Source organism: Sipha flava, unplaced genomic scaffold, assembly GCF_003268045.1.
Source record: "Sipha flava isolate LNK unplaced genomic scaffold, YSA_version1 41_pilon_pilon, whole genome shotgun sequence".
Taxonomy (NCBI): domain Eukaryota; kingdom Metazoa; phylum Arthropoda; class Insecta; order Hemiptera; family Aphididae; genus Sipha; species Sipha flava.
The window spans coordinates 600,712-626,086 of NW_020273144.1; the positions used below are offsets into that span (position 1 = coordinate 600,712).

General features: G+C 30.5%; 2 protein-coding genes across 2 annotated transcripts; one reads left to right on the forward strand and one right to left on the reverse strand.

Moving 5' to 3' along the window:
- Window positions 1-445: 445 nt before the first annotated feature.
- On the reverse strand, window positions 446-11,280 carry LOC112688992 (transcription intermediary factor 1-alpha-like). Its single transcript, XM_025562466.1, has 10 exons — window positions 11,115-11,280; window positions 4,601-4,725; window positions 4,274-4,441; window positions 4,059-4,166; window positions 3,617-3,765; window positions 2,441-2,542; window positions 1,929-2,138; window positions 1,609-1,816; window positions 1,123-1,266; window positions 446-993 (listed from the first exon to the last, which is right to left on the reverse strand). The coding sequence occupies exons 3-10, from the start codon at window positions 4,310-4,312 to the stop codon at window positions 898-900; spliced, it is 1,056 nt and encodes a 351-aa protein (XP_025418251.1). The 5' UTR covers window positions 4,313-4,441; window positions 4,601-4,725; window positions 11,115-11,280; the 3' UTR covers window positions 446-897.
- A 5,831-nt stretch (window positions 11,281-17,111) lies between these two features.
- On the forward strand, window positions 17,112-23,232 carry LOC112688939 (cathepsin B-like cysteine proteinase 3). Its single transcript, XM_025562377.1, has 6 exons — window positions 17,112-17,304; window positions 17,971-18,189; window positions 19,720-19,920; window positions 22,036-22,183; window positions 22,260-22,370; window positions 22,926-23,232. Exons 1-6 carry the CDS (start codon window positions 17,185-17,187, stop codon window positions 23,132-23,134), a joined length of 1,008 nt encoding a protein of 335 aa, XP_025418162.1. The 5' UTR covers window positions 17,112-17,184; the 3' UTR covers window positions 23,135-23,232.
- Window positions 23,233-25,375: the final 2,143 nt, after the last annotated feature.

The following is a 25,375-nucleotide window of genomic DNA, read 5'->3' on the forward strand; positions in this document are numbered from 1 at the left end:
AGTTCAAATTTAACTTTTCGAAATATCAATAAAATATATGTGAATCCGACATGTTTTTTATTTAAAGTTGGAAGACGACTGCTCTGTGACGTCGCCAATGTGAACAGGAAAAAGCATGCGTCTAAGGTATTCAATAATGACATATGCTTGTTTAAAGTGGAATTGAATGCTAGAACGCAAATTGAATTGAAAATTGAAGTGGAGAATTCTGGAGTATAGACATAGCTGTAGATAGGTTAAGGGACGAAAGGATAGAACGCTAAAACCTTGTGTGATAAAGTATTATTTATTTCTGCAGGATTTATTTACATAGTAAATATAAAATTCCATAAGCATATTTTGATGAGATATATTGTATTTATTTTAAATACTTATAAATCTAAAATACAAGGATAAATAACAAAATAATAAAACAAAATTAAGTTTTTTTGAACACATCGTTACTTAATAAAACTACAAATTATTTGTACTGGACACATCAGGTCGGATGCTCGTAAAGGATAAGTGCGATGTATGCAAAAAAATAAGCTTGTGGAAGTACAAACTATATTTATATATGTTTTGTAATTATGCATCGCACTGGAATAAATAAAAACTTAACGTTTATAAACAATTAAAAAAAAAAAAAAAGGTACCGGGTAGTATTGTTTGTTCACCCAATACCCCCCCTCCCACCAAGTGACAATGCAGGAACACATCATCGTTCTATTAAATACACTGTAAGACACTACATTTATCGCTACTGAACACAATAGTTTTTAGAAAATGCGTAAAAAATAATAACCAGTGCAATACACAACTGTCGTTAAATAAAAATAATAATTGCGAAAGGCTTAACGTTATGAAAACTGTGTAAACATCCGAATATTATATTAGTATGGTCTCATCCAGATCGTTTCATTTAGACCGTTTACTTGCCGGCATCCATTCTCGAAGCATTCGCCTCAACGAATCCTGAAGGTTCATAGCCGCATTGCGTCGTGCATCACCTGGCTAAAGTATGACAAAAAAAGTGTCAAACGTACTGGATACTATTGTAACAGTATTATATTAATAACTATAGCAGTATATTATAATAACTATTGCAGTGTTGCATTATGTTACTGTACATAAAGCGCTTACCCAATAATAAAGCAAGCCGTTCGAAAACACCATATTCAAATCTTCAACGATGCCGCCGAATGACGTATACATATCGGAATTTAGATGGTTCCTCACGGCATTTAACGATATGGGCCTAGCAATAATTTGATAGTACTGAGGATTCTGAAACACGTAAGCAAACACAATGACTACGTTTATCGCCGCAAGCGTAAAACGACGGAGTGGTGATGCATTGACGACGTGCCCTTCTGAAACGGTTAACGACCCGATAAAAAAAAATATTCTAGAGAAACATAAGAGCGCAGGACAAATGGAAACCGTATATATTTCCGTATCTAAATGTATTCTACGATTCTGTTATTATTGTTTAGAACGCTAAATACAAATACAGAATAACCCACTCGCACAGAAATATTCGATTTGAATGATGTTTGCGTTTTCGAATATAACTGTTTTTCAATTGATTGAAATACCGAGTTCGACGTAAGAATTTTTAATTCTTACCTTTTGTCGATCAGGGCACTCTTCGTAATGTTGACTGTCATGACCTCGGCAATACAATTCCATAAGTATGCGTTCGGCGATCTTCTTTTTGATCGGACTAAGCGAAAAACTTCCTGCATGACGGTGTCTGTTTTCATCAGGAGTATTTGCAGACTTGAGTTTAGTGATATTTATACACATTGTACATTTCCATTTTGCCATAGGTGCACTATAAAACGGTATAATATAATAATTATATTAACAACGCGTAAACGCAATCGAATTAATATATATATATATATATATGTTTATATTATTTATTTATAAAAATTAACAATTACTCGTCGGTGGTCTCTTCCGGAAGTGAAGGGATATGACATCTACGGTGATAAGATCTCTTACATGAAAAACATTTAACCGATGTTTCGGCTTTGCGACCGCAGCATGCGCACACTATTATCGGGTCGATTTCTGCAGCAGAAGGCGGTGGCGGATAATATTTACCACGATTTTTAATCAACACCTTCCTATTTGTAGAAGTTGTTGCTGGTCTTCAAACATAAGAATAACATCAGATCATTTGATCATTATAATTTCATATTTTTTCTAAATTCGTGAGAATAATATATTTTGATCAGAACGTATTGTCATAAAAACGAATAAGGAAGCAGAACAAATATGAAAATATGGATAAAGATGTATCAAATGGCAAAATTATCTTATAAAAAAAAATTATATATTAATTTTAATCGAAAACCGTATTCGTGTATTTCATAGAATTTATATAATTATCTTAAATTGATATTTGTGTTTTTGATTAATTTATAATTTATTAAAATTCGTCAAAACTTACATATAATCCATAAACCGTGTTGACTTCGGTATAGGTACACGACCCGAGTCACAGTTTTCGTTTGGATTTGTTGATGTATATTGATCTGTATCGTTGTCCGTTCTAAAATATGTTAATAAATAATTCAAAACCATTAATATGTCAAATGTTACTATATCACACATTCTTCATATTTCTTGTTCAATAATCAGTCGATGATTAATATTCTAATAAGTTGTGGAACAGTAGGCAATAACAACTAACTATTCTTAAATTCTAATCCTGTCAGATTCAACGGAGATTAAATTATTGATTTACATGAAAAAAAAATTAAAGAACACGAACGCAACACGAAAAGAAGTTTAGTTTTTGAATTAATGTTATTTTGGTACATTTTATTTAAATATTACAAAAAACATAATTCATCGTAAAAAAAAAAAAAAATCAAATTCAAAATGTACCCCGGCTGTTCTCGAACGAGAGTTACGGCTGCACTTGGCAAAAGGACGAATTAATAATACACACACGAACCGATATAATTATTTACTACACGCACAATAATTTTTTGTGCAGTAACGTATACTAAACGAATAGGTAATAATTATTCGTTTAATGTACGTTATTATAACAATAATTATTGTTTTGGCGTAAATTTTACGAAACGGTTCACAATACTGCGGGAAAGGTAATAAGGCTTGCACGCATTATACAAATTTAACGACAAGTCGTGTGTTTCCATAGCAATTACTCCCGAGTAAAATTTACGATTCATTGTTATTATTATATTTTTTTTTCTATTTCATAAAGCACTTTATCCGAGCCACTCGTGAAACATAATACGTGTGGATACGTGTGGATAATAATATTATTCCTTTCGAGTGCCCAACTACATATATATATATATATATATAATATATGTATATACGCTCCTAAGAAGAGAATATACATTTAATTCTAGAAGAATCATTGGCGATCAATATAAAACAAAAATGGTTGAAGAACAATAATAACAATACGCTAGAAAAATAACAATGAACACTTGAGTTTATCTTCGAATAATTGCAATGCTGTTTGCTAAATAACTTCGAATATATTTTTTTCGTAATAATTATAAGATTAATGTTGTTTCAGAAATATAATATGTTGTGAACATTCTAAATTATAAAATATAATACAATAATTTATATGTATCCGTACCCGTTCCAAATTATACTTGATTGAAATATTAACTTCATTTCATTTCCGATGTATATAATGACTTTGCAATTGTGTCCAGAGTGAAAGCGAAATTTACATGTTGAGCACACAAAGTTAGAGTGTTGAGTGCAATAATACTCGGCGCATTTCTGAAAAAAAAAACAAATAAATAATACAATAAATATAAAATACTTTTTTTATTTATATAAAAAATAAGTCAGTTTTAAAAATGAATACATTTAATTGTTAAACATTTTTTTTTTTTTTTTTAGAACTGCCATTAAATTATTTTAGTTAATTCTTATTTCTTATTTATAATAATCAAATTGTCTTTCAACAATGCAAAACAAATAATAAAAAAAATGTAGAATTACAATTATTATGATTCTACATATTTTTATACTTTTTAATACTTATTATAATAAATGTACACGAAACTTACGTCATCAAGTTTACAGTTGTAGCAAGGAAAAATTATTTTCTCTGTAGCAGGGTATGGCATTAAATACGTTCGAATCTTTGCATTGTGCCTCTTAAAAATACAATGCGTCTGTTGAACAAAATACGCGTTTTAAAAAAAAATACAAACTAATTGCATTTCAAAATTATGCCTGCAGATGAAAAAAAAAAAACGATCGAATACACTCGTTATTATACCTTTATACAAGCTCTGCAATACACTTCATCACAAAACATGCACTTTAAAGTTCCTTTTTTTTCGACAGACCGGATCGCCACACTTCGCAGATCTCGGATCGCTCAACGGTATAAAATAATCATCATGAGATTCAGGTTTTAAACGTTTTTCACATTTGCATGATATATCTAAATTTATATCAATAACAAAACATTTGTTTCTTTTAATGTTGTTTAGTGTCAAATTATTGGATTTTCAAATAAAAAGCATTGCTATCAACAATCAATTACATTTATCAACGTGATAAATGTAATGTACTGGATCCGATTATTTTTTGTACTACTTACATACGAAATTTAATGTTTCTGTCGCTATCCCATCAAAAAATATACATCTTTCTTCAGTATCCCAAGTGTCAGCTCTTTCGAACACACTATCGTAATTGAAAACTAAAGCCATATTTCCTTTTTTACTGAAAAAAAAAAGTCACTTTTACTATAACATATACGTTACAATATGAAAATAGGTATAATTATAGTGTAGTGTATATGATGTGTCATCGCGCCTACAGATTGAAATTCAAGATTTTCTTATATGAATAAAATATAAAATATTTTCAATAAAACGACATAATTTAACTGTTACATGTTGAAGAAGATTTTAAATAACTTTTAAATAACCATATTATATAACGTAATATGACAAGAATGTCAGTTTTATAATGAATGAACAGTTGTCGCAAAACATAATACAAATTGTTTTTCCTATGTGTAACATAGTATATCATTATTATGTGAATATAAGTATGATTATTAATTTAAAATTAATAATATCATAATATTATTAATTTTATTAAAATTGTATTGGACTAGAATCGATTTTTTCGACTGAACTAATAGTAGGCAGTATCGGATTTATGGTTTAGAAATTCTAATTCTAAAAAATTCATATTCCCTAACTTAACCAATAATTTTGTTTCGTTGTTAACTGTGAAATTTTTTATCCCAGACTCTTAATGATTATATTGATGATATTCATTGATAGATTTTTGACATCACACAATCAATTATAACCCTAATAGTATGATGAATTTCTTCGAAAAAAGAACGCTGGTTATTAAACTATAAAAATAATTTTTGTGAAAACGTACTGTATTGATTTGTTTGGATGCCTAAATTTTTTTTATAAAAATAAGAATGGTTTCGCCTACCATTCTATTGGTAACCTAAAAGTACATGGGAATGGCGTGAAAAAGATATTTCAAAATAGCTAATAAACAGTATATTTCAGAGAAAATTTAAAATTGTATTTCATAGAACCGATTATTAGGTTTCATTAAAAAAAAAAAACGTATTACAATAACAATAACGGGGTTAATGAAAAAATATTGTTTTTGACAGTTCGTATTCATGTGAGCAAAAATATATGTGTTATGTTTGCCGTTTACCATGCAACCACAAGCGCATTTTGACGGAAACATGTTTTTTTTTTCTCAAAAAAAGAAAAATCTAATATAAAAATTATATTAGAGATTATGAAACTGGACGTGCGTTTGTACCGACATACTAAAATGAATAACAGAGATAAGATTATGCGTGCAAACGTGAGTTAAAATGTAATCGTTTAAAAGTGTTTGTATGATTTAATGTAATTAATATTTAAAACATTGAATAAACATCAGTAATGATCATTAAAAACGATGTACAATGTATAAAATGTACTAAATTATGATATCGGACATCATTAGTTAATTTTCTATTTGTTTTAATTCATATTCGATTATCTACGATTGCGGTCGTTTGAAAATACATACATAAATAAATCCGTAAATTAAGTCGGTATAACGTTCGGGAAAATTTACTTGGTAAAAAAAAAAGTTACACCTCGGTGAATTCCGTGTTTCGCAAGATCATTCTCTGATGGGACTGATGATGACGCATTACGCGTACGGACGCCGCGTTACTCCTCGACGGCCGCCGAAAGGGGTCCGACGAGGTCACGCGTTGTTCATCTCTGCTTTGCGGGCGAAATGCACTAGCACCGTAACCGCCGTTGTGTAGTTTTTCCGTATACGTTTTTACCGTTGCGGGGACTTTGATGTGGTACTCAATACATCATAAATATGTGTGTGTTTATACGTGTGTGTATGTGTGTACATCGACAGCTTTATTTTTCATTCGGTTTTTGAAAATGTATTTAAAATATCAATAAGTAGGTATCTCCGTCGATGTTCGTAATAGCCAAATTCAAAAGTCTTTTTGCCCATTACGTTTAAAAATTATTATTAGTTTTTTGCTTGTACAACTCATTCCCTACACCCCTCCCTCTTTAGATACGCTTATACATTAATGGTACCCGCATTAATGGGTTTCGGGAACCGGACATCGAAATCGAATCATGATCTGAAATATCACCGACGAAATGTGTATAAACGCCAAGTATCACGTTCGTCAACAACGGAACAACTATGGAGATTAACAGCATCTATCGTATGTACAGAGGACAAAGAAATTGTACTGTTGAATTATTCTTGTTATAATATTTGAACCGATAAACGATTAGAGTATTTATTGTTGGCTGTTAAAAACGTATGAATGTAATCTATAATTAATTGATCTTTTATCGGTTTCTGGATATCGCAAAGCAATACTAAAATTCTTTTAAATGTTCGTACGTGGAATTAAATCGCTGCTTAAGGCTTTTTGTTTTTTTGAATTATATTTCATATGATACGTTTATATTTATTATTTTGATAAATTATTATTAGTCACAAGATATATGCAATTAAGCACCTAAAATCAACTGGATTTCGTTGATGCTTGATAATTTATGAAATATTGAAACTTCAGAGTAAAATCATAACCGAGTCGTATCGAACGTGGTTATCAATAATACCAGGAAGGAGATGCGAAAAAACGTTATAATATCGAATACCTACAACAATTACCGTTTTAATTAACCAATTTTTAGTCCGCACAATTTATAAAGTTATGTTATTATTACGTAATGAATGATAAATAATGTTCAGTTTTAGTTTTATTCGAGGTACGATAATTAAATTTTAAATATTATAAAAATACCTAGAAGTTGTGTAACAAACGACCGCGAAGAAATTTATATTGTCGATATGATTTCTCTATGATAATGATATTTGAATAATCTCTACACCTGTAACCTAATTATTGATTTTAACTCGTAATTGGTACATAATATTTATTTTGTTTCACATCCTGTTTCGGTGATAAAAAATAATATTTCATAGAACATGAAGTTTGTGTTAACAATTTTGTTGAATGACAATAGGTCACGTAAAAGGGCAGACGTGTCAAATAATTATTAAAGATTTTCGGTACCTTAATATGAAGTAATTTTACTATGACGTTATTGCTCAATACAACCGATCATTATCAGACTATCTATGTACATCTGTACATAAAAAAAACAACCGATTTAGTAAACTATATAAAAATAAATATTTAAAGGCAATTCAGTATTATTTCATACTTTTTATTATCTTATTGCATTAACTTAATAGTACGATAATGTCACATAAGATTATTAAAATCTAATTAAAAGTTAATTCATTATTATTAATAATAATATGTATATATTATTATTAATTATTAATTATTGAAATCTTTTGTACGAATCATATTTATGATTAGATGATCGTTTCTAGTCAAATATTATGTCAGTTGTATCATATGACCTAATAATTTAAATTTTTCTTAAACCTCAAAAAGTAAAATATGCTGCTGAAAAAGGCTGAACTGCATCAGGGTTATATTGCACTTGAACATTACTCGCTGTCGAGAAATACGTGCCCTTACATCGGCACACTTTATAGGTGCTTTAGAATTCCATTGCCCTCCCTTACAAAGAGTATAAAATAACACAACTATACGCGCAATTCATAGCATTTGTTCCTCGCTAGTTCAGTATAATAATAACATGTCCATAGCAAACAAAAGAAACGGTGATAAAAACGGTTGTGAAATGGACTGGGACTGCCACAGAACATATTTGAGTAGCCTACGTCACTCAATTATATACACAAACATCACAGATAAAGAGGGCTAAAAATCACACCCATTTGACGCGGTCCCCTAGAGATACTACCGAATTCGGAACAAATGTATTATGTTGTGTCGGGGATTGACGCGCGTCGGTTGCTAACGCGGAATTTCCGTCCATACGAACAAAAACATTTCTCGCAAGCATATTATAAGATAATATTGAGATCATAGACGCGCGCAGTTCCCAATCAGCCGCAGTACTACGAAATACTTTTCTAAGGAAATATTTTGTCAATAGATACATTGTATATTTATCGGTATTAAAAATTTTAAACTTATAATCATATCAAGTTTAATAGATAATCTATTAACCTTGTAATCGTACCACGAACATGCAAAAAGACAAAGGAAAATTTGTCATCTATCAATAAACTCAAAACTGTGTATAATTATTTTTAAAAAAAAATTGAAGTCCGAGAAAGAGCAGATTCACCCTAGGCTGCAAGTTCTGTACCCGTGTGCACGCTTATAATTAAGATACGCATTGTTTACACGGTTTATCATATTCATTTCCGATATAGTACGCATCACACGGTTTTTGACATTTTCTCGTAGTGACATTTTCATCTCAGTTCATTTCCATTATACTGTATATAATTATATGTATATAGCTCCCATTTAATTATATGTGTACTGCGTATATTACGCAGCATGTTTTTACGTCGTTTCAGCATCCTAAATTAATTTTTTTCCCTTAGTTTACAGCAAACGCTTTTTACAAAAATACTATCGAATAATAACATATTGTAAACGGTTATTGAATGCGATTAGTTGACAATTATCGAATAAGTAAAGACAATTAAGCGCGGCTAGACACTGGGTCCGATTGTTTGATCCTTTTTGAACAGCTGGTCGTATTATTCGTTATTGGTCCGTTTCAATGCAACGATCGATCATCGCATTCCAAAAAGGATCCGGGCATAGTTCGGTATTGTGGAATGCATGCGCATGTCAAATATATTCTTATCGATTATAATTATTATAATTCAAATCTACTTGCTATGCAATGAAATAATTTTACATACTCGTATTTAAACCATGTATTTTAATGAGGTAATTATTTTATCTACAAATTATACAAAATAAACTATTGAGACCACCATAAAAAAGGATAATTACCGTCTGAACCTACTCATAAATGTAATTACTATTGTCGAATTTAAAGCTTTAAATCCTTTTAAAAAAATTAAAACACCTATCCAAACTATATCTTTCAACTAACTCTATTGCTATAATGCTTGGTCAAAAGGCGTTAACCTTGACTGAAATTTTCGTACCCAAAAACAAAATTACTTTTCTTTATAAAAGACATATCAAACATTGCTTGACTAAATTAAATCCTTACTCGGAGAAATAATTGAAAAATCGAAAATAACCTTCTTAAAGTATACCAATTAGGTATATATAGTTTATTATTTGATTTTATTCAGGGACTCTATGAGATTTTAGATGAAAATTAACCGTTTGAAAAGTTGATCAAAGGAATATAAAAACATAAAAACATTTTTAAATCAATGCATCCGCGAGTAATTTGAAATTTCGTGAACCATAAGTCTTTTAAGCGAATATTTTTTTAATTTTATTTTTTGATAAATAATTTTGTTTACATCAAGAGTATATTTTACATACTATAATTATATTTACATCTGTCCGTTGCGTCTACAACATTTTACTATTTTCTTTTCATACCACTGACATCATTTACTCAGTGGATTTATATAAACATTCACACACACACATATACACAGACACACAGACACACACAAACACACACATATATATAATAAACATGTAATTCTTATTCATTAAAATAAATTTTTTTCAGTAAAAAAGAAATATTAGTAATACACATATTACCTGGAGGATATTATCTGAATTATAACATTATGAACTTTACTATATTTTAACTCACAGCGAGGACATATATATATATATATATATATATATATATATATATATATATATACTCGAGCTGTAATTATGTCATCAAAGGACTCTAAATTAATACTAAAGACAACGAAATACTGTAAACATATATACCTATAATGCATTACTCAATTGAAACTCATTCGTACGTGAATTTGAGTAATTAAAAATTATTATTTCGGAGTAGAAATCAATTATATTTTTATCCTTCATCGAATCATTCATTGATTGTTTCTTACTCATTTGATGTCTATTAACATGCAAAATATTAACTGTAATTGAATGAATATTATAATTAAGAATACACGTCGTATTACGAAATACCCGGTAATAAAACAATAGATCGGCATCGAAAATACTACAAAATGATTCCTTGACCTAAATTTTGGGTTTGAATTCATTATTTACAAATATCATCTATCATAATTTATTCATCGGAATAGATCGATCCCCGACCGCGGAGTCGTACTAAAAAACTGGAATTTTCTATAAACGTTCGTGAATATATTATTTTCGGCGTGTAAATAATCTTTTGCGTGTCCCCGTTATATTATCACACCATACACGTATTAAAATATTTTTTAAAAACACTGAACCGATGAGAACACGATTGCGTCTCCGAAAAGACTGCCGACCGGACGGTTCCGGTTGTTATTTTTTGCCGGACAATCGATGAAAACCCGGGCCGCGCTAAGCGTTAAAAAATCACTCGTCATATCCCGTAACGGGTACGCCGCGGTCTCCCGTTTCCCCCAACCGGCCGACCGGACCCAACGTGTAACATGGGTTTACGAACGGCGTAAAGCCGAAAACGCATCGGGTACGCGCGAAACGATAGCTTGGACGGTGTGCACTGTACCTGGTTACGTTGGCCGGCAGGATCGGGTGCGAAACACGTTGTCCGCGCACGCGCGCGCGCGGTACGTTTCCTTCGCGGTCCGGGACCGTACTTCCGCGTGCTGGTGCCGCGCGCGCTCCGATTGCGGCTGCGACCTGCGCTCGCGTGCGTTCGTGGCGCGCCGGTACGTCGTCGTCGGCGGCGGCGGCGGCTCTGGCGGAGGCGAAAACGTTCGCGGTCAGCCTGGGCCCGCGCGACCACCGGCTCTGCGCGCAAACGGCGTTACCCGTTCGGTTTGGGTTTCGGAGACGCGCGCGCCACCGCACCGCGCCCGATGTCACGACGAGCAAAGGTTGCGTACGACGCGGCCGTACGCGTGCCAACGACTGCGTGTGAATCGCGCCGACGGACGATCCGTTCGTTCGGTTTTATTTTTTACTCTCCTCCTCCTCGTACCCCACCGCCCCCCTCTTACCGCTACCCCTCCCCATCGGACCGTCCGGAGCGACGACGCACGTGGTGTACGTCGGCGGCGGCGGTGGCGGCGAGTTTCGCGGTGCTGCTGCTGCTTTTGCTTTTGCTGTTGCTGCTGCTGCTGCGCGTGCGCGTGCGTGCTAAAGAAGACGATTGGTCGGTCGAAAACATCCGGGACGAATGCCGTCTTTTGCTAATACGGTTTTAACGATCTCGGGCCTTTTTCGAGATCCCGTCGACCGAGCGCTGCGCGCCGGCCTTAATCGGCTTAACTAGAAATCGGTTGCGGCCAGAAATCAGCTTAACGTTCTCATTACGGACGGATCGATTTTTTTCCGCTTTTCCGTTTCGGTACGTCCGAACGCGACGGATCTGCAAAACGATTCGTCCGGTTCCGATATTCGATACGCGTCTAATAGCTCTTTTTTCCGATTTATTGTTCTCGTCGCGAACCCCGTAGGATCGTAAATAACAGACCCCGACGGATTCGAACGCGAATTTTTTTCAGAACTTTACGCTTTACACTTTTCGAGAGTATTTTCAATTATTATTATTTTTTTTTTTTTTTTTTTTTTTTTTTTACCCAGCAGATTTATCGCTTACGCGTGTCACACAACTCCGAAAGCATTATCCATTCCATTCATGGCTTTTCAAAAATAAACAAAAAAATAAAATTTAAAAATGTAGCCCGTTTTACTTTGTAGCCGTATAAAAAAAAAACTAAAATCATTTTTCATTATCATATAATTTGAGAAAATATTCCTACGTATTTTATTTAAACAACTAATGTATTATTTTGAAATCAGCCTATCAGCCTATGTACGACGCCCTGACAAAATTCCTGGCGGCTCCTCTGGTACCAATATAACTAAATATAAATCATTCGGGAACATGTGCGCAATGGGTTATTTTTGTTCAAATTAGGTAAGCCGAGTAATTTTTTAAAATCCGGGGCTTTTAAAACATTTCTTAAAAAACTAAATTTATAAAATATCAAAATATATATTTTTCTGCTAACATTTAATTTAGTTTAAAAATTAAGTATTGTGTAATTTCATAATATTTAAATGGTTTTTATTTTTAACAAGTTTCGTGTACGCTATACAAAGGCTTGACGTATTTAACCGATATTTTTTAATCATTGATTCTCCGACCATCCAACGAATAAACACCGATACCTGTCGTAAAATACTATTTTACTCTCCTTTTGGTAACCACGATAACGAGTACTGTACAAAAGAATAAATTAACTAGGCTCTATAGAATGTACACTTCATTATTCTATGGTCGCTTTACTCTCGGCAAACTGACCACGATAACGAGTACCGGATGTCCGATGGTAATAGAATTCTCTATTCTAGACTAAAACGTACTCTTTTTCAACTGACCACGATAATTAGCACTGAAAATGAAAGTAAGCACAGCAGCGTCTAGACTACCTTTAAAAGTGTTTTCTCGCAGTATACGCCTCAGTACACACATCGGAGGTTATATTTTATTAATTTATATTAAAATTAATACCTTTAAAAAAATAAGAAAAATTGATTAAAAACATAACTGAAGTATAATAAAATGAATCAAAACAATTAACAGTTGATTAGAACTGGTCTTAGCCGCGACACTCTGCTACTTGCCCGACCGTCGTAGCCGTCGTCTTATATTGACATCATTGTTTTGGTTAACTCGGCGTTTGTTGTGTTTTCGTCTCGTGGAATATTTAATTATATACAATACAAGTGACTCATTTGATACTGAAATTAATACGATATACTGTACATGTATATTATCTAAATTTATAAAGACCTGGAAACGATTGAAGTATCGGTAGCTGGACCCCATTGTGTATGCGAAGAGAGTATCATTTTACATTACGGTTAATTTGAAATACACGTACGTACAAAGTGATTAGTTTCAACATATATAGATTCTCGTTTGAGTTTCAAATGATCGGTCGCATATTGCCTTTTTAACTCTAAAACATTAACCGCAATGGTTTCAATAATAATAATAGAAAAAAAAAATGTTGATTTTTTTCTTTTAATTTTTAAAAAGAAAATAACAATCACATAAAGAATTTATATCATACAAAAGATTGTTTGGAGACATGAAGAGTTCGAATAACGGAAACATTTATAAAGGACTAATAGTGAGTAAAATATTTTTCAAACATTTTGAATTATACTATATTTTATTTTATTTTTTCCAGTTATACTTCATGAGATTATTTTTGTATTATTTTGATTTAAAAATATCTTATCTTACTATACACGTTTATTGATTAAAATGTTTTAACTATGTAGAATCTATGTCAACTTACCTAAAAAAAACAAATAGATTTGTATATATTAAAATTATATCATTTAAATATTTCATCTAATAATTCTGAACAAAATTGCTTTATACATTTAAATTTAAGCCAATGAATGCGGTTTTAAAATTGTTTTTCTTAAGAACAAGGGTTGATGTTGAAATGACAAATAATTCAGTTATAAAAATCAATAAAGATGATTTTAGAGTGTGAGTGAAAAAAGCGTCAACCGTAATCATTTATTATTTCATAAACTCGTGCACAGAAAACAATAACTGTATACTTGAATATTATTGAAACAAGCTGATTATTCGAGAGTTGAATAGAATACAGATAAATATGTCAACTACAAAGACACATTAATAAAAATTTTTATAAATTTTTTACGCATATTTATGCAACAATAGCCTACTTTTGTTTCTTCGACCTTTTCTGAATAACTTTCAGGTTTCGAACGATTGTGTGGGTTTTATAATAATCTGTATAGTTTTAGTTACTATGATATTATATTATTTCATATTTTGTACGCGAATATTTTCAAGCGACTTTTTCTGGTCTAAATCAAGCGCGAAAACGAAGAATTTCATAATAATTATAAGCTAACTATAAATAATACTTACAAAAGAAACAATTTACTTTAAAATAAAGAGAAGAAACTTTTAAGTAACTTTATGGGAATTTTAAGCAGTTGTTTAGTAAGCGATTATGTACCAGCGATTCTGTTTACTTTATGCGGAGAGTGCTTCTACGAGAAATAAATAAATAAAACGATTCCTTAGTGCGAGTATAGTATTTATGTGTGAAAAGAAAAAACTAGTTTCCACAAGGGTGAGACAAAATAGTAACCATACTGTTCGTGAAAGTTTAATTTATTCACGGAAAAAATTATCTTTTTCATTCCAATATTGATTTTATGTTGTGATAAGTATGATTACGTAGTAAGTAAGTGAAAAAAATCGATATTCTAAATTAGAATTTCTAATATGTATAAGATTAGATATCGACTTTTCCCTTTTTTAATTTTTTTCCGATCACAATAACTATCATTATATTTTCTTTTTAAAATATAAATTATGCCCAGAGGCTATTTAAATTTTGCACTCGTAATTCGAAAATGCTTATTATATTTTCAGATTTCAAACTATAAGAAATTGTAAACTATTGAAAATCATGTAATATTATCATTATTTATTTGCTTTTCAAAAACAATATTTTTTCTTTTTTTATTTCGATTATATATTTTTTTCTTATGTTTCGAAATTCTTGAATAGCCGTTTTCGTTTTCATAATAGTTAAAAACTGCGTCACGATTAAAAAGTCAACACGCGAATATGGTACATCGTAGAAAATTGTTTAATTGCTTATCGCTTGATAAATTAGGTCTTCGGACTTGAAAATTAATCATTTTACTATCGTTAAGTTATTAAATAACTACATACTTTTTCTATAAACATCCATCGAAAATATTGTTAATGAATTGTCGACCTTATATTTATACGTGTATCTGTTCTGTTCGTGATATCTTATACTTTTTTTTTTCTTCGTTTTATTTTTTAGTATTATTTACTTATCAACAGCGTTCGCGTGACAATTCACACTCGAGAACCATATTAAATTAAATTACATTTTTAAACAAACAACCGACTTAACTGTTTAATATATCAAACATAATTAAATTGAAACCAAAAACTACAAACCGAAATGAAAGAAATCCATTTATAAAAATTAAGAAAACAACGCGTTTATACAAAACGCTTATCATCGTATAATTACTGTCCGGGTGAATATTTATTCGAATCGTAGGCAATTCCTACTTTTTCTAATCACAATAAAAAGAAAAAACCACCACGATACAGTGCAGAACCATTTACAGCCACAAAAACAATAGTGATTACAATTCTATTGGTAAACAGTATTTGTACAAATATTTGTTTTTTTGTCAGTAGAAAATGCTGATTAATATTTCTTAACTAAATGGTCAACAATATTGTACTAATACTACTTATCCGATTTTATTATGGCCAAACTGCGTAATGTATTATTCCATTACACCACCTTACATTTAACTTGGTTTTTTTTCTTTTTTATTCAATTACCATTAAATAATAATATATATATATATATATACAATTATTCGTTATTTTTTAATATTTATAAAAAGTGATATTACAAATTTAATCACAATACCGGTCAATTATTGTTTATAATTGTATAATATCATTGCAGTAATTTATTAAGTGAAGTATTAAGTGAGTTTCGAGGAACAACTTGAGTTAATCAGTACAAGAGTTTGATTTAACTCGATATAAAGAGATTGAACTTAATATATTGATTAAGTTCGCACTTATAACGTGACTGTGTCAAGTGACTAAGGCAAGCGATAATTTTTTTTAAATGTATATATATTATTGAGTGTTTTTAAAAAGTAATCTCAAATAAAATCATATTCATAAAATTTGCTTATGGTGTCTTCGAACGAAATATTTTTAGAAAATATTATTTGTGTTTACTTAGTAATATATATGTACTAAGATATTTCCATTTTTTCCGTGTTCATAGTTCATATATTTTATACTACAATTGTGTGTAAAACTAAACATATATTTTCGATAAAAAAAAAAAAAAAAACACTGGAGAAATAAATTGGAATTAGAAATATTTGAGAAAAGAGAAAGTTTTAAAAACGTAGTGGAGTACAGATTGTACAGTATTGTGCCAGAGAAGTTTTACTGTTAATTAATTTGAAATTGTATAAAAATGTATCAGTTTATTACTAATGTGTAATGTTACGAGTGTATGTAACATGTTAATGGTTAAAAAATAAAATGTCACTTACGATTTGGAACGTAATTTATCATCTTAAAAACAGAAAAGTGTTTTTTTTAAAGTTGAAAAAAATTGTATCCTTAATGTACTTAAAACTACGTTTACTTGAACCAAACCAATTATAACATGTGATGCGATATTAATTTCAAGTAGGTATAAAATGGCATTGTGTGTACGAACGAGTGTTGAGAGTCAACTTGTTTATACAAGTATAAGAGAGCTGGAATACTTTATACTATTCATCATGGAAGACCGATTACATTGTTTATTAAAAAAAAAAAAAAAAAACCGATAAGATTTAAAACGCAATTGCAATAAAAGTGTTTTATTTATAAATAAATAAGGGTACTTCAAATTATATGTTTATCAATTATTACTACAGTTAAACTATATAATTTACTAACTCCAACTAATTATGTTAATCATTTCAACGGTGGCAGTGTATAAAATCGGTTGTACGTAACAGTGTAACAGTGAAATAAAATGACTAAGTTGGTAGTTCTGACCTCCATAGTTTTAATCAGTATTCGCTTGACGGAACAATCAAATTTTTTGAGCATAGATCATATAAAAAAGATTAATGAAGTCGCTAAAACGTGGAAGGTAATATCAACATGTATACGTTTATCTGTTTAATAGGATTGAGAGAAACGGTATGTTTTTTGTTTTTTTCCAAATTAAAATAAGGTACAGCAAAAATAATGATCTTTCGCGTTGCAGTAGTAAAATACGGTAATCGTGTTTTGCTCGATGTGAATTCAGTAATTTTAAACGAAAATCGACCATGGTGTACGAAAATCAAAAAAAACACACAAGAGAAAGAACAAGAGAAAAAACAATACCCGAATGTTCAACAACCGTTTTAGTAGTAACCAGGGCTTATTTAATGTGTGTTTGAAAACATTTTGCGTAACTCTAAATGAAAAAAGCGCAGCTCTAATTAAAAAATTGTGCAGTTGTAAATAATATTTATAAATAAAATTGCTCACAATAATAAATTGTAGTTATCGACTTCATGGCCGAGTGCAGGTAAAATCATTAGATTAGGTTTATTAAGACTGTGTTATTATTATTATTATTATTATTATTTTATTATACCAATATTATTGCACGACCGCAGCGGGGTTTATAATCACACACAGGGAGTAATATTTTTGAGAGTATAAAGAGGGGGTTGAGTTTAAGTTTTGCGCATTTCTAAAAAAAACCTTAAAATAAACCCTGGTAGTAATAATATTGTAATCCATATGTTATGGACGCGTGTTCCAGGCCAAACAAAATTTTCCACCCAACACGCCCAGAGAACGGATTGTACGTCTATTGGGTTCGCAAAGCGTCTCGAACGTGTTAAAGAGTCCGGTGAAGGATAACGACCCGTTGTACGTGGAAGACAGTGAAATCCCGAGTGAATTCGACGCGAGGACGCAGTGGAAGTATTGTTCGACGATCGGGTTGGTGCGCAATCAAGGGAACTGCGGCTCGTGCTGGGTGAATAATTAGCGTTATTATATTTATTATATTATTCTCAAACGGTCGCGGAGCGCTGTGTGCTTACCGTGTTCAGAGCTCGACTGAAAAAAAAAATCAACATATATTATATATTTATATGTGTATACAGCTTATGTAAAAAAAAAAGGAAGAAAACAGGGGCGGTTAGGCATAATCTGACAGACCCGGGAAAAATAGAATACAGAGGCAAGCATGATTATATCCAAGTTCTAACTAAACAATTACCTCAACTTTGAGAAAACCAACCCGGCAATTACCACCTTTTTTTTCGACGTTCTTAAACTAAATATTTAAAATTATAATATATATTATATTATCCAATTTTACCAGACTTGGGTAGTATTCCGAATACAATACTCGGAATACTGTATTCAGAATACTTTTTAAGTATTTCGAATACTTATAATGAGTATTCTGAATACTGTATTTCGAATACCGTTAAATCATCTCTTTTTTAAATGATTTTATTAATATTAACTTACTATTAATTATACCCTATCTTGTACAAGCTAATATCAGGTATTTATTATTGTTGTAAACCATAAACTATAACAGTTATGTAATATAGAAATACAATAAAATAACATATATTTAGTCTACAATATCAAATATTTTTGTTGAGTAGAAATCTATTATTTTTATAGTATGAAAACTAGAAGTATTTTAAAAATATTCGGAATACTTTTAAAATATTCTAAATAATGTATTCGGAATACAATTTGTATAAAGTATTTGAATACATATTTGGAATACAATTTTTTATAAGTATTCGAGTATTTATTCTAAATACTTTTAAAAAGTATTTTACCCAAGTCTGAATTTTACACATATTTTGCTCTCTTCTAACAATTCTATGATTTTTATCTCTTTTATTTTCTACACCTCCTTTTCTTTTTAATTCATTTTGAAGTATACCTTGTTAAACAATATTTTAGCAATATTATACTATTTACATGGTTCGCGTATAATTATGGTGGAAAAAATTATATATCAGTAATCAAATTTGCCGTTGGGTTTTATTAGTGACTATATTTGATAATTTAAATCTGAACAATCAGTTATCATTATAGCACGGAATTATATGCATTAAAAATCAAATATGCGCTTAACATATACAAGTATATGCACTAATATGTTAAAATTTGCACTCAAAATTTTGAATAAAATTTAATTTTTAATTTTTGATCATTCAATTAAAATAATACATAACAAAAATTACATTTAAAATAATGTAACCCTACAGTAAATACTTTTTTTTCTTCTTCATTTTAAAGGAATTACTATGATATTTATAGATTTAAGCTAGATTTAAATATATATTATCAGTATTATATTTATTTATTTTTATTTGTCTAAATGTATATGTATAATAGTAATAGTAGTAGGTAATATTTTTCATCGGCCCATTTTCGTCAATATAAGCAGCGGCCCACCGGGAAAATCCCAGTGTCCCGGCGGCCCTGTCCGTCCCTGGGAGAAAAACCCGTTAATGAATCGTAACATGTTTAGGCTTTCGGTACAACCAGCGCGTTTGCCGATCGACTGTGCGTAGCGACCGACGGCAGTTTCGATCAGCTCATATCCGCCGAACAGCTGACGTTCTGCTGTCACAGATGCGGTTTCGGCTGTCACGGAGGCAACCCGTACAGAGCATGGGAATACTTCAAAAGAAATGGCGTGGTCACCGGAGGCAATTACAACACTTCCGATGTAAGTACTCGGACGTTGTTTATCGATCGATGTAACGATTAGCCGGCTCTCGGTGACGCTTGTCTCCCGGGAGGGTTGAGATACGAATGAGATCGTTTAACATCCCTGACGCCCCGAAGCTTGGTTTGGAGTTATTTGTTTGGAAACGAGGAATTTTCATGATTTCCGATCAAACTTCTAGGCCAACATTTCGCACATCAATTTTTTCTAGGGAAAATCAAACACCATACTTCAGCGTAATTAAGTACAAAACACGTTCTGGTACCGATTATTAAATATTTTCTTGGCATTGAATACCACTTGAAATACTTTAACTATGTAATGTCCGATAGAGTATTTAAATTAAAATTCAATACGCATTGTATCAAATACGTTTTTTACTTTAATCGATTTTTTTTTCACGACTCTTCACAAATTAAAATATAATTATTACTAAGTACAAAATGATTATTCATGAGACATAAATGACGACCAAAATAAATTTGACATTATATATATATATATATATATATATTGATATAACAGTATCACCAAATGGATATTAGAAGGCTCATATACAAAAACCTCTGTTTTTGCAGTACTTAATTATTATTAAAAGAAACAAATTGTTGAGGAGAGTTTTAATTAAAAATCTAAAAATTACTTAAGAAGTTGATAGTCGAAATGGTTACTAAAAGTAGTTTTCAAAACATGACTTAAAATATTACATTTTTTCGATGTTTTTAGTAGTTATATCGAGTTGAAGATAAAACCGAAAAATAAACTGAGTATAATCAAAAATATATTTCTGATTTTATACTGTTTTATAACAAAATAATTATTAATAGTTTAAGTTATAAAAGTATAAAATAAAGTAAAACGAATGTTGACGAATGTTTTTATTTTCAATCGTTATGATTTAATACCTTTAGCAGTGGCACATTTAAGGGGGAAAAGGGCAAATACTCCGGGCGGCAAAATATTCTAACTTTTATTATTGATGTGTTCATGATTTTTTTAATTTTCACACCTTTTTCAGTATTGTTTAGTATTTTAAAAAATATTGTTGAGCATCTAAAAAGAAATTAAAAAATTATACTATACCTAGTCACGTAGGTAATAGTGAAATAGCAAAATAGGTATACTACATTTATTATTCGATAAGATATTATATTTTCGTTCAATGTTTATAATAAATACTCGGATACACAAAACGCGGTATTCATTTTAGATCACATTTAAAAAGTTTACAAAAGGAGTAAAATTGTACCTAAAAGTGTTCAATGTATGTTAGCAATTATAAAAGAGAATAGTTTAGTTGAAGTATATCCTTATATTGATATTGCTCTAAGGATGCTACTATGTATGTACACCTTCAATTAAATGTTCAACGGAAAAATCATTTTCTACATTAAAAAGGGTCAAAACTTATTTATGATCAACAACAGGAGAAAATCGTCTGAATTAATTAACAACCCTTAACATTGAAGCTGATTTAACAAAAACTATTAATTTTATTGATATTATTGAACATTTTTCTTCTCAAAAGTCAAGAAAAAAATTATAAGCATCGATTATTTTATTATATATAATTAATAACAAATATAATATATTTAATCTAATAAAAAACCATGTATTGTTAATCATTGTGCATATAAGTATTAATTCCGTTTTCTATATTTAATATATATATATATATTTTTTTAAGAAAGAAATATTCACTGAAAAAAAAATTAGGTTAACGTTATGATATGTATTACTATAAAATTATCTAATACAATATTGCAAAACAACTGATTTATAATTTGTTTCAAAAAACTAATTTTTTTATTGCTTAACTTTGAATTTATTTATATATATATATTTATTTTTTTTTTTGGTAAGGGGGAAGGGCGGAAAAATGATTTTGCCCCGGGGCGCGTATATATTAAATTCGCCACTGACCTTTAGTACCAAATGTATAATATTATATTAAAATGTATTACATCGATACGACATTCACTCGAAACTTTTGCCTTCACTTTAAAATCGCCATCTAGTTAACTGAATTACCATAGAAGTCTGAATAAACGTATAGCTACGTTTAGATTTGAAACGAATATCAAATGTACGTGATAAACTAATTTTTTGCTATAGGGATGTCAACCATACAAGGTACCGCCTTGCGAAAAAGACACAGAAGGGCATAGTTCATGTGAAGGAAAATCAGTTGAACGTAATCACAAATGTCCAAAAGACTGTTACGGCAACAAAATGATTGTCTTCAAGTCCGACCACCACAAAAGTAAATCACTATGCAACAACCTCGCTAATAATCGTGCAATTTATTAACGTTTTTTGTTTATTTTTAATTTTTACAGTCAAAGACGCGTATTATCTCAGTAATTCTAGCATTCAGAAAGATGTGATTGCCTATGGGCCTGTTGAGGCGTCTTTCGACGTTTACGATGATTTTCCTAGCTACGAATCTGGTACGTACTTTAAACTGAGATATGAACAGTCTAATAAATAATTTATGTTATTCATTTTAATACTTGATTAATGTTCAATTGATATTATTGAATACTTTTTAATTAAGCTAAGTGAATATTAAAAATTTATCTAGTTATGTACCTGGCTTATTAGATTTTTTCATTATTGATCCGAATTACAACTTCGATGTGTTCCCAACTAAACATTATCATATCGATAAAATATTAAAAAAATCAGAGCAAAAAGTTTTTAATATTCGTATCATTATTTTAATTATTTTTTTCCTATTAGTAAGTAAAACATAATAATACTTTAGATAGCAGATTTTATGAGGGTAGATAATTTTTTATCTTTTTAAATTATTAATAATTATAGGTATATATGTTATATAAAAAAAAAACAATAGGTATATATGTTTTTTTTTTTTTTGCTACGGGTTGGTAAATTATTGTATACGGTCCGGGATTAAATACACATTTTTAAGTACTATTTTACCAAACTATAAAATGGCTTTAACACTTTAATTGTTTTTAATTCGTTTTATTGCAATTTAGGTGTTTATCAAAAAACTGAAAACGCATCCTATCTGGGTGGACATGCAGTTAAACTCATTGGATGGGGTAAGGAAAACGAAATACCTTACTGGCTGATGGTCAATTCTTGGGGTGAACAATGGGGAGACAAAGGAATGTTTAAGATTCTAAGAGGGGTTAACGAGTGTGGTATTGAAAATTCTACTACGGCAGGTGTACCACTGGTGTGAAACGACTAAAATACAAATATTATTATTAAAATGTACTGCATTTATGTATTATCGATTATATCTTCAAAAATAAATATTATAATCATTATTTTTATCAATGAAATATATAATTAATCTAAAGCTTAATATGTATTACATTTATATTTTATGAAACTGTACATGAACTAAATATAAAATCCAATTTTTCCTAGAATAATTTGCGAAAAAAAAATAATAAATTCTTATTGGAATGAATCGATTAAAATTTATTTCGAAAAGTCAGTAAATATATTAAGAAAATATATGTATGGCATATGTGTTTGAAAAAAAATAAAAATTATTCAAATTAAAAAGTTATCTTTCATAAACATACTAAGAATTAAAAAATATATGAATTAATGCTTACATTTACAAAAAAAAATAAGGCAGAACCTTGTTATATGCATTATAAAAAGGAGCTTTTCCAACACTTTACTGTTTTATTTCGTCAAACTTTCAATTTAAAAAACTTGTGAAATATATTTATTAAAAAGTTTAACAAAAGCGATTTGTACTTATAACATAAAGTTTGAAAGTGCAAAATATTAAAAGAAGTACAATCCCAAGTATTTGGATTAATAATAATTGAATGGATTACTAGAATTTTTAAGAAATAACTTAGAAATTCGATTTCTCTTAACGTACATTTTCCAGTTCAAATAATACAACATTATGCATTAAACATTTTAAAAATGATTAAAACCAATTTTTGATGGCCTTATTTACTAGCTATTGTATAAAAACTTAATTTAAGTTCAAACAACATTTTAGTACTTATTTTATAGCGCTTAATTAAGTAAAATACATCTACTCAGTAGTACCAAACCCTATATTGCGGTTAAGCCTTTGATCAACATCTTTTGAAAATGTAGGACGGGGCCTTTTTAAATATTTTACGTCTGGCTAGATTTTTAGGACTTCGGCACCAATGTACCTATTCATTTAAAACTGTAATTGTATTTGTTTCTCAAGAGTACTGACATTTTCGTTCAAAACATTATAAGAAAACGATTATTATAATTATATTCTAAGTATATTTTATTAATATAAGTCGAAAAACCGATATAATCATGTTTTTGAATAAATAACCGTAAGTAATAATAATAAACTAAAAGTAAATGAGAGGGTAGTTTTTTTACTCAACAAAGGTTGTAAATTCTCAAGTTTAATAAAAATGTACCCTCCACTTAGAAAACTTTTCTCGCTATCAATCGACTTTAGGTCAAATCTTACGGCCGTATTCCGATTCGGTTTTTAATCAAAATATTCAAATAATCACAATTGTGTGCACTCGGTAACATTTTAAACGCAGTCATTAAAACGTCGTTAGTCCGTTGTTTTTCAATTAATACGGAAGCGATCGTTTTTTCCCCGCGCCGTGTCTGCCACATACGAACGCGAACTCGTATAACGAAATCCGAAACGACTCGCGACTATAACAACGCGTATAGGTATCAACAGAAAAGGTGCGTTGTTTATTCGCGCGTAACCCCAAGCACCCCAGTGTTCATCATCACGACGGTCGGCCAAACGTCCTGCCCCGGGCGACATCTCCAATTACACCCTTGATGCGAACGTTCAACGGGCTCCGAGCGTCACGCGGTTATCGTTGTTACCGCGACGGTCATCTGAACCAGCGATTTTCAAACTGAGGGTCGCCATTATATAAAATAACTATTGAGGTGTTTTCGTAAATATCATCCATACAGTGGTTGTTGAGAATTACAATCGGTAAAAGTTTGTTACGTTTGATTTTGGTATTAAAAGGAATAAAGAAAGAAATAGAGAAATAATTTCGTTATATTTCTTGTTTTTATTATCTTGCTTTTTTTTTTTTTTTTTTGTTATCAAAAGGATATGGATATAGTTTTTTCAAAAGGACAAAATTAAATTTTTATACATTAACAAAATGTTTAGAGTTGAGTTGATGTTGCGTCCGGATCTCCCGCCTCCATCCCGCCACACACTGGCCAATGTTCGTGTCCTCACTCCATCTTCGAGTAAGCCATCCGGGATTTAGATGAAGACAGTATAATAATAAAATCACCACTAATTATAATAATAAAAAATGGTATAATAAATTTGCGCTAACTCAACGACACTGGCCAAAACGCAAATCACTTGGAGAACTGCCTGGACGACGTCGTACCATAAGTGTGTGTGTGTGTGTGTGTGTGTGTGTGTGTGTGTGTGTGTGTGTGTGTGTGTGTGTGTGTGTGTGTG

Excerpts from the sequence above, each read along its gene's own strand:
- LOC112688992 (XM_025562466.1), bottom strand. The coding sequence starts at position 4,312 with ATGTTTTGTGATGAAGTGTATTGCAGAGCTTGTATAAAG. Across the intron at positions 3,766-4,058 it reads ACAACTGTAAACTTGATGAC|AAATGCGCCGAGTATTATTG; the intron begins GTAAGTTTCGTG and ends TTTTTTTTTCAG. Across the intron at positions 994-1,122 it reads ACGGCTTGCTTTATTATTGG|CCAGGTGATGCACGACGCAA; the intron begins GTAAGCGCTTTA and ends GTCATACTTTAG.
- LOC112688939 (XM_025562377.1), top strand. The coding sequence starts at position 17,185 with ATGACTAAGTTGGTAGTTCTGACCTCCATAGTTTTAATCAGTATTCGC. Across the intron at positions 17,305-17,970 it reads AAGTCGCTAAAACGTGGAAG|GCCAAACAAAATTTTCCACC; the intron begins GTAATATCAACA and ends CGCGTGTTCCAG. Across the intron at positions 18,190-19,719 it reads GGAACTGCGGCTCGTGCTGG|GCTTTCGGTACAACCAGCGC; the intron begins GTGAATAATTAG and ends TAACATGTTTAG.